The sequence below is a fragment of the Patagioenas fasciata genome, chromosome 3 (genome assembly GCF_037038585.1).
Source record: "Patagioenas fasciata isolate bPatFas1 chromosome 3, bPatFas1.hap1, whole genome shotgun sequence".
In the NCBI taxonomy this organism is placed as follows: Eukaryota; Metazoa; Chordata; class Aves; order Columbiformes; family Columbidae; genus Patagioenas; species Patagioenas fasciata.
Genome location: NC_092522.1, coordinates 124,851,428 through 124,861,543, shown reverse-complemented (window position 1 = coordinate 124,861,543; position 10,116 = coordinate 124,851,428). Strand labels below are relative to the sequence as shown.

Below are 10,116 nucleotides of genomic sequence, written 5' to 3'. Positions count from 1 at the left end.
GAGGGACCTGAAGAAGGTGGAGATGCCAGAGGGACCTAGAGAGGATGAAGGTGCCAGGGAGATCTGGAGAGGATGAAGGTGCCAGGGGGACCCAGAAAGGATGAAGGTGCCAGGGGGACCCAGAAAGGATGAAGGTGCCCGGGGGACCTGGAGAGGATGGAGGTGCCAGGGAGATCTGGAGAGGATGAAGATGCCAGAGTGACCTGAAGAGGGTGCAGATGCCAGAGGGACCCGGAAAGGATGAAGATGCCAGAGGGACCTGGAGAGCATGGAGAAATGGTCAGAGGAACCTCACAGAGTTTAACAATGAGAAGGTCAAAGTCCCATCCCTGGGGAGCAACAACTCAATAGAGCAGTGGCCACCCAACGGGAAAGGCCCTGGGGGTGCTGGTGGACACCAGGCTGACCATGAGCCAACAACGTGCTGCAAGGAAGGCTGAGGGTATCTGGGGGGTCCTCCTCTGCTCAGCACCAGTAGGGCCAGTGCTGGGCTTCCCAGTTCATGAAAGACAGAGACAGACTGGGGAGAGTCCAAGGGTAGACCATGAAGATAATGGAGGGACCGGAGCATCTGTCCTAGGAGGAAAAGCTGGGGAGCGGAGAAGGTTCAGGGGGGTCTCACCATGGCTACAAATACCTGGTGGAGGAAGAGGATGAAGTCACGATCTTCCCAGTGCACAAAACACTCGGTCACCTCCAACGGGTCCCCCAGCCCAAAGTGGAAAGCTGGGACATCCCCAGGAGAGCCATGGGGACCTGCAGGACCACCGGTGACACTCCTGGAGGGGTTGGGAGCCCTTGAACCAACGTCCCCACTGCCTCAACCTGGGGGATTTTTTCTTTCTCTCCTTCTCAAAGCATTTAAATTATTCTTGTCAGCTATAGCCCAAATGTTTACAGACCCCTGGAGCAACTTAAAGTTCCTCCCCAGGATTAAGCAGCGTAGCCGGGACTCATCCTGCTGCCTCCTCTGGACTGTGAGGAGGAGGAGGAGAGAGGGATGGGGAGTGAAGGCTGCTGAAAAAGGGGCAGGTAGGGGGTGGGAAGCAGGTAGAGAATGGAGAAAATGGGGGAAAATAAGAAAAGAAATCAAGCAAACTCATGCTGCCCTGGTTTCTAAAGCCATTTTGGGTAAATAGGGGTTTCATTGAAAAAACAAACAAAAAAAACCAACAAACCAAACAAAACCACCACACATATTCAATGTTTCTGTTTTCCCATCCCAGTTCATGACACCCGGAGGAAAACTCCAGCAGATGCTGTTGAGGGGAAGAAAACTTCATATTTATAACTTAATCTTCTCCCCACCGCATCCCACACGCGGTCCCAATATCCCTATTGTCCTGCACTGGGGGCCTTCGGGTGCTGATGACACCTGTGTGGGGACCTTGGGAAGGGGGACATGCTGGGCATCACTACTCCCTGTCCCCAAACTGTCCCCTCACTGACCTGAATTTGGGGAGAGGTGCCGGGGAGGAGCGATGCACCTGCCTGGATGCGGCTGCAGCACCTCCTTGGGGACCCTGTGCTGGTGATGGGGACACCGGGGTGACCCAGGGGGTGGAGGGGACCCGCTGCAGTGGCATCTCCATGGGTGGCATCAGGTCATCCTCTGTGTCGTGATGTCACTCTGGGGTGATGGCACGATGTCACACGTGTGCGTGTTGTGCGTCATGCTCTGCCATTGCTCCCCTCCCCATCACATCCTTCCCCAGGGACACATTTTGGTCCCCTCCCTATCTCATCCCTCCCCTCGGACACATTTCGGTTCCCTCCCCATCCCATCCGTCCCCAGGGACACATTTTGGTCCCATCCCTATCCCATCCCTCTCCAGGGACACATTTTTTGTCCCCTCCCTCCCCAGGGACACATTTTGGTCCCATCCCTTCCCAGGGACACATTTCGGTCCCATCCCTCCCCAGGGACACATTTCGGTCCCCTCTCCATCCCATCCCTCCCCAGGGACACATTTTGGTCCCATCCCTCCCCAGGGACACATTTTGGTCCCCTCTCCATCCCATCCGTCCCCAGGGACACATTTTGGTCCCATCCCTCCCCAGGGACACATTTCGGTCCCCTCTCCATCCCTTCCCTCCCCAGGGACACATTTTGGTCCCACCCCTCCCCAGGGACATACTTTGGTCCCATCCCTCCCCAGGGACACGTTTCAGTCCCTTCCCTCCAGCATCCCTGGGGGCAGCAGGAGATGCTCACCCCCCCCGCCCCTCCGTGCCCCCCACCACAGGAAGGGTTAACTCCATGGCGCTGGCGGCCTTGGCCTTGGCGAGGGCCCTTGGAGCAGGTTTCTCTCCCCCCGTCACGGCCGCCGGGGCTGACGTGCGATGGAAAAACAATTTATCTCCGGCTGACGGGGAGGCCGGGGGGAACGGCAGTGGAGCTGCTGCCAGGTGTGGAGGGGCCCCCCGACACCCTTGGTCGGGGCGCTGGGAGGTTGGGGACCATGAGTGGGTGGTGAGACCCTGGGGTGCAGGATTGGCCCCCAAAGGGGCTGGAGGGGCAGGTGCCCCCAAGAACCAGCTCCAGCATGGGGGTATAGGGAGGCTCGGGGGGCTGCATCCATGAGTGAGGACCATGAACCCCTGTGGACAGCACCCCCATCCAGCCCCATCAAGGCTTAGTCTGGGCCCAGCAGGGTTAGTCCAGGTATGGACAGCCCAAGCAGGATTAGTCCAGGCAGGGCAGGGGTAGCCCAGGAAGGGCTTAGCTTGGGGAAGGTTAGTCCAGGTAGGGTTAATCCAGCCAGGATTTACCCTGGGAAGGGTTAGAACAAGTAGGGTTAGTTCAGGCATGGTTAGTCTGGGCAAAGTTAGCTGGAGCAGGGTTAGACCAGGCAGTTCAGTCTGAGCAAGATTAGTGGAGGCAGGGTTAGTCTGAGCAGGGCTGGGTTAGTCCAGACAAGGGTTAGCCCAGACAGGGTATAGCCGAGGCAGACTTAGTCCGGGGTGGGGCAGGCTTATCCCAGGCAGTGTTCATTCAGGGTAGTTATCCCAGACAGGGCTTAGCTGGGACAGGGTTAGTCCAGGCAGGGCACGTTTAGCCCAAGCAGAGTTAGTCCATGTGTGGTTAGTCCACGCAGGGCAGGCTCAGCCCAGGCAGGGTTAGTCCAAGCATGGTTAGTCCACACAGGGCGGGCTTAGCCCAGGCAGGGTTAGCCCGGGCAGGCAGCCCGGAATGGTGACCCCGGCCGGGGTGAAGGGTCGGTCGCTCCTGCCTGGCTCGGGACGGGCAGTGGGGCCGGATTCCCGGACCGGGAAAGCCCGATCCTGCTCCGCCGGCGCCATCTGCCGGCACCGCCGCGGCGGGGACACGTGTGACACGGAGTCCCGGACACACCGCGCACGGGGACCGCGGCGCTGCACAGCGAGCCGGGGAGAGGGGCACCAGGGCGTAGGGACCGGGACACCGGGGTGTCTCCAGGGGGACCGGCGGCGGGGGGACCACAGGGCGACAGCGTAGGGAGTGCGGTGTGCGGGGACGGGGCCACGGGGCCACCGGGACAGGCGGTATCGGGATACGCAGCACCGGGGCAGGGAGCGCCAGGCAGGGCTGCACCGGGGACAGGGAGCACCGCGACAGACAGCACCGGGAGGGCGGCATCGGGACGGACGGCACCAGGACGGGCAATACCCAGCAGGGCAACACCGAGCAGGGCAGCACCGGGGCAGGGAGCACCGGGACAGGGAGCACCGGGACAGGGAGCACGGGGACAGGGGGCACCGGAACGAGCAGCACCGTGCAGACAGTACCGGGCAGGTGAGCACTAGGACGGACGGCACCCGGACAGGACGGCACCGGGAAGGGCAGCACAGGGAGCGCCGACATAGGGGGCACCAGAACGGGCAGCACCGGGACAGGGAGCACCGGGGCTGAACTCCGGGAGCGCAGCGACCACGGCAGGACCGGGCGGGCGGGGCCATGTGAATATATGGGCGTGGTTAGAAGCTGAGGGAGGGGTCACACAGCCCTGTGGGCGTGGTCAGCGTTGAGAAGCGGGGTCGCAGAGCGCTGTGGGCGTGGTTAGACGCTGATGGGCGGGGGTCACACAGCCCTGTGGGCGTGGTCAGCCGCTGGGGGCGGAGCGGGGCAAATAGGGGCGGGGTTTGACGGGGCGGTGGGCGGGGCGCTGCGGGCGGGGCGGGGCCGTGGCGCGGCCCGGTGCAGGGCGGGAGCGGCGGCGGCGGCGGGGCCATGGCGTGGTCGCGGTACCAGCTGGGCCTGGCCGCCCTCATGCTGCTCACCGGCTCCATCAACACCCTGGCGGCCAAGTGAGTTCTCCCGGAGGCTGATGGGGGTCCCGCACCCCGGGGCTGGGGTCCCACAGCGGCCCTGGGCACCCCCGGGGCTCGGGGCCCTCCCGGGGCTCAGCCCCGCGCAGGTTCCGCGCTCCCCGCGGGGGATTTGAGCTCGGCCTTCGGGGCCTCCATCCCCTCCTTCCATCACAGGGTTGGTCCACCAAGGCTCCGGGGGTGTCACACCCCGGGATGGGTTCCATGTCCCCTCATGTGGCCTTGGGGACAGCGACCCTTGGGCGCCCCAGGCCGGGCTGTGGTCAGGCTGGGTTGGCACAGCCCCCCCCGTGTCCCCCGGCTGGGGGAGTCGCCATGGAACTGGGGGTCAGCCCTGGGCTGGGGTGCCCCATGGGACTGGGGGTGCCCTATGGACTGGGGGTCAGGCCTGGGCTGGGGTGCCCCGTGGGACCGGGGGTGCCCGATGGGACTGGGGATGCTGGTGCTTGGGGTCCAGCTCCTGGTGATGGGGAGGAAGGGGGTGCATGGCCAGGGGGGCGGGGGCTCCTCTTGTGGGTGCTGCCCAGGGGTGCAAATCTCCTGCCGTGGGTGCTGGGGAGGAGCCATGCAAGTGCCCCCCAAAACCAGGCTCCCCACACCCGCTGCAGCTCACCCCAAAAGCCAAAAAGGCTGAGCCCCTTCCCTGGGGGAGCCCCCGGGCGCAGCAGGATGAGGATGGTGAGAGCTGCCCGGGCAGGGCAGACCTGCCGGGCCTGCTCGTCCCGCTGCCGCCGGGCAGACACCTGCACACCCATGGGGTTTCAAGCTCCAGCCGGTGTCACAGCCAACCGAGGTCCCTGGGTGGGGAAACTGAGGCAGAGCAGAGCCGGGAGGTGACCCGGGCGCTCAGCCGGCTCACGAGACCCGTGTGTCCCGACAACGCCTCTTGCGACACCGGCGGCGGGGCTGTGTGTGCCGTGTCACCCGGCGCTGACTCACGCCGAAATCCCGCTGGCCTGGCTGAAAAGCCCCTCGCCAAGTGACAGGGACGGGCTGGGGATCGTCCCGGCCACTGCTGCGGCCCCGTTTCCCCCAGCTCAGCAGATCTGCGGTGCAGCTGCCGCTCGGCGTCAGCAAAAAAGCATCCGGAGGGGAGCGGGGTGCCGGTCTCGGGGTGCACTGCAGTGTGGGGGTGTGCTGGGGACGGGCACCGTCACCTAGGGGCTGCGGTCCCTAAGGAGGGGACATCCTGACCGAATTGGGCTGTGGGGACAGTCTCTGTTCATCCCTCTGTGCTGCTCGGTGCACCCAAAAGAGGGGGTTTGTGCCCCAAAACTGTGGCTGGGGGTGTGAGCAGTGGGAGCTGCTGCCCCCCCAGCCTGCGATCCAGTGTCCCTTGTGTGTCCTGTGTCCCTTAGCGCCCAAAGCTTCAAGGTGACACAGAGGGGAGGGAAGGGGTTGGGGTGGCCCCACTGGGCTGTCCTGGGCTCACAGGCTCCAGCAGCGATGGGTGCAGGGACACGGGGTCATGGGGACACTGGATCACGGGGACACTGGATCATGGAGACATGGGATCACAGGGACACCTGATCATGGAGACACCCAGTCACAGAGAGACAGGAGTGCAGGGACACCTGATCAGGGATCACAGGAGTGTAGGGACACCCAGTCATGGCGACACAGGATCACGGGGACATGGGATTGCAGGGCTGCATGACACGAGTGTGGGGACCCCATATCGTGGGGCTGTGCAACGTGGGCGCAGGGACACCAGACCCTGGGGACAACGGGTCACAGGGCTGTGTGACACGGGCGTGGGGACACCGGATTGCGGAGCTGTGCGACACGGGGACACCGGATCGCAGGACTATGTGACACAGCGGTGTCCATTTCCCCGCCTGTCACTCAGGGCCGGGAGCCGGGCCAGGAGCTGCGGGCAGGTCTGGGCGGCCGCGTCTTTGTCTCCTGTCCCCGCATCTTTGTCTCTTGTCCCCCCGTCTGTCACCTGAGGGGCTGCTGGCCCAGGTGACAGCCCCGTGCTGGGTTTTGGGGTGTCCCCCCACTCTAACCCCCGTCCTCTCTGCCTCACAGATGGGCCGATAACTTCAGCGCTCCTGGCTGCAGGGGTTCGGAGGAGCACGGTTTCCAGCACCCGTTCCTGCAGGTGAGCCCCCCCCAGCATAACGGCCACGTCGGCCGGACCACCCCCCTGACCCTCTTTTCCTGCAGGCCGTGGGCATGTTCCTGGGGGAATTCTCCTGCCTGGGGGTGTTTTACCTGCTGGTGTGGAGGGATCGGCGGAGGCCGGAGCCCAGCACGGCGCTGGCACAGCCCTTCAACCCGCTGCTCTTCCTGCCGCCCGCCCTCTGCGACATGACCGGGACCAGCATCATGTACGTGGGTGAGTGCTGGGGACGGGGACGTCACCGCTGTCCCCTCTTGGTTGTTCCTGAGGCTGTCGGGCTGTGGGACTCCACGGTACGTTTGGTTTTGGGGAGGCACACTGAAGGGGTGTGATGAGTTGTGGCAGGACTCGGCGAGTCGTGTTCTTTAACGGGGGGACACGGGGTTCCTGTGGGGCTGTGTCTGGGCACGAAGCAGCTCTGAATGGGGGAGACAGCATTGCTGCCCCTTCCTCCGGTCAATCACCGCACTGCTCTTAATTCAGGGAATCACAGAATCATTTTGGTTGCAAAAGACCCTCGAGATCATTGAGTCCAACCATTACCTGCCCCACGTCCCTGAGAACCTCATCTGTCTGTCCAGCCCTCCAGGGATGGTGACTCCAGCACTGCCCTGGGCAGCCTGTTCCAATGCCCCACAGCCCTTTGGGGAAGAAATTGTTCCCCACATCCAACCTCAACCTCCCCTGGCGCAACTTGAGGCCATTTCCTCTGATCCTTCGCTTGTTCCTTGGGGCAGAGCCCAGCGGTGGCCCCGGGTCGGCTCCAGCACCACACACACTTATGGGTCTGTCTCTCCCCGCGCAGCCTTGAACATGACCAGCGCCTCCAGCTTCCAGATGCTGCGAGGATCCGTCGTCATCTTCACCGGGCTCCTCTCCGTCGCCTTCCTGGGCCGCAAGCTGGAGCTGAGCCAGTGGCTGGGGATCCTGGTGACCGTGGTGGGGCTGGTGGTGGTGGGGCTGGCGGACCTGCACAGCTCCCATGGCCAGAGGCACAAGCTCAGCGACGTGATCACTGGTACGTGGGGAAAGGGACGGGCAGGGAAATAACCCCCCAGGGCACTGCGGTGCTGCCTGGCCTGTGGACAGGGGCTCAGCGCCCTGGCCTTTGCTTTTTCCTTTCCTTTTTCCTTTGTTTTTTCCTTTCTCTCTTCCTTTCCCCTTTCCTTTCCTCTTTCCCCTTCCCTTCCCCTTCCTTTCTCCTTCCCCTTTTCCTTCCTTCCTTCCTTCCTTCCTTCCTTCCTTCCTTCCTTCCTTCCTTCCTTCCTTCCTTCCTTCCTTCCTTCCTTCCTTCCTTCCTTCCTTCCTTCCTTCCTTCCTTCCTTCCTTCTTCCCTCCCTCCCTTCCTCCCTCCCTCCCTTCCTCCCTTCCTTCCTTTCCCTTTACCTTCCCTTCTCCTTCCTTGCCTTTTACCTTCCCCTTCCTTTCTCCTTTCTCCTTTCTCCTTTCTCCTTTCTCCTTTCTCCTTTCTCCTTTCTCCTTTCTCCTTTCTCCTTTCTCCTTTCTCCTTTCTCCTTTCTCCTTTCTCCTTTCTCCTTTCTCCTTTCTCCCTTCTCCTTTCTCCTTTCTCCTTTCCCTTCCTTTCTCCTTTCTCCTTTCTCATTTCTCCCTTCCCCTTCCCCTCTCCCTTCCCCTTCCTCTCTCCCTTTCCCTTCCCTTTTCCTTCTTCCCTTCCCCTTCCTTTCCCTTTCCCCTTCCCTCCTCTCTCCCCCATCTTCCCTTCTCCCCATCTTCTCTCCCCTCTATTTTTCTTTTCCCCATCTTTCTTTTTCCCCTTCCTTCCATCCATCCTTCCTCTCTCCCCCATGTTTCCTTCTCCCCCCTTCCTTCCTCCTCCTGCTCTCTCTCTTCCCTCTCTCACCCCGTCTGTCCCTCTCTCCGCAGGTGACTTGCTCATCATCATGGCGCAGGTGGTGGTCGCCATCCAGATGGTGCTGGAGGAGAAGTTCGTCTACAAGCACGACGTGCACCCGCTGCGGGCGGTCGGCACCGAAGGTCTGTCGGGACATCAGTTTGGGGTGCTGGGCGCCTCAGCGGCGTCAAATCCTGCAAATCCGGGACAACCCCGGTATCGGTCCAGGCTGGGGATGCAGAGATGGGGAGCAGCCCCAGGAGAAGGACTTGGGGTGATGGGTGAGACATTGGACATGACCCGGCCGTGTGCGCTGGCAGCCCAGAACCCACCCGTGTCCTGGGCTGCGTCCCCAGCCCCGTGAGCAGCAGGTTTGGGGGGATTGTGCCCCTCTGCTCCGCTCTGGTGAGACCCCCCTGCAGTGCTGGTCCAGCTCTGGGTCCTCAGCACAGGGCACACATGGAGCTGCTGGAGAGGGGCCAGAGGAGCCCCAGGAATGACCCGAGGCTGGAACAGCTCTGCTGGGAGGACAGGCTGAGAGAGTTGGGGGGTTCAGCTGGAGAAGAGAAGCTCCGGGGAGACCTTAGTGCAGCCTTTCAGTGCTTAAAAGGGGCCGAGAAGAAAGATGGCACAGACTTTCGAGCAGGACTTGTTGTGATAGGACAAGGGGTGATGGTTTTAAACTAAAGGAGGGAGATTCAGGCTGGACATGATGCAGAAATTGTTTGTGCTGAGGGTGGTGAGAGCCTGGCCCAGGTTGGGCAGAGAGGTGGTGGCTGAACCATCCCTGGAGACATCCCAGGCCAGGCTGGACGGGGCTCTGAGCAACCTGAGCTGGTACAGATGTCCCTGCTCATAGCAGGGGTGGCACTGGGTGGGCTTTGGAGGTCCCTTCAACCCAAACCACCCTGTGATTTGATGATTTTTTGACACCCCCCCGCCAGGTTTTTTCGGCTTCCTCATCCTGGCCCTGCTCCTGGTGCCCATGTACTACATCCCCGCGGGCGGCTTCAGCGGGAACCCTCGCCGGACGCTGGAAGACGCCCTGGACGCCTTTTGCCAGATTGGCCACCAGCCCCTGATCGCGCTGGCGCTGCTGGGGAACATCGGCAGCATCGCCTTCTTCAACTTCGCCGGCATCAGCGTCACCAAGGAGATCAGCGCCACCACCCGCATGGTGCTGGACAGTCTCCGGACCCTCGTCATCTGGGCCGTCAGCTTGGCCGTGGGCTGGGAGACCTTCCACGGCCTGGAGGTTTTGGGGTTCGGGGTGCTGCTGGCGGGGGCTGCTCTGTACAACGGGCTGCACCGGCCGCTGCTCACGCGGCTGCGCCGGCGTGGGGACGAGAGCGGCGGCGCCGAACGGGAGGGTTTGCTGCACGGGGACAGCACGGCCATCAACAGCGACAGCTGAGCCCCGCACCCATGTGACCCTGGGCTTTATCTCCCTGGATCATTGTCCCTTGTCCCCTCCTCGGGGGGCTCGGCGTGGTGGTGGGGACACCGTGGTGGTGGGGACACCGTGGTAGGGCCAGCGGCCGCTGTCCTGCTGTTATTTGCAGGATAAACCTGTCCTTGCCTCGCTGGGAGGGGACAGCGATGCTGGGCCTGTCCTTCCTTGTCCGGGGGGGAATATTGAAACCTCTGCCCCTGTTCCCAAGGGGCTCCAGGGTGGGGGGGCTGTGGGGGGGCTGGGGCTGGTCCCGCTGCTCCTCAACTTGTGTCTCCCCCCAGTAAAGAGCATCTGCCCATGAGTGGCTCTCTGGGTGTCTGTGCTGTTGTGGGGTCCCTGTGGGGCTGGGGTGGGGACCCCCCAGGGGACGGTTGGTGC

The 10,116-nt window shown here is 62.7% G+C and overlaps 1 protein-coding gene across 1 annotated transcript; it reads left to right on the top strand.

Moving 5' to 3' along the window:
• Nucleotides 1–4,164: 4,164 nt before the first annotated feature.
• SLC35F6 (solute carrier family 35 member F6) lies at nucleotides 4,165–10,036 on the top strand. Its single transcript, XM_065834636.2, has 6 exons — nucleotides 4,165–4,287; nucleotides 6,340–6,412; nucleotides 6,478–6,649; nucleotides 7,239–7,451; nucleotides 8,318–8,428; nucleotides 9,230–10,036. Exons 1-6 carry the CDS (start codon nucleotides 4,211–4,213, stop codon nucleotides 9,697–9,699), a joined length of 1,116 nt encoding a protein of 371 aa, XP_065690708.2. The 5' UTR covers nucleotides 4,165–4,210; the 3' UTR covers nucleotides 9,700–10,036.
• The last annotated feature ends 80 nt before the right edge of the window (nucleotides 10,037–10,116 follow it).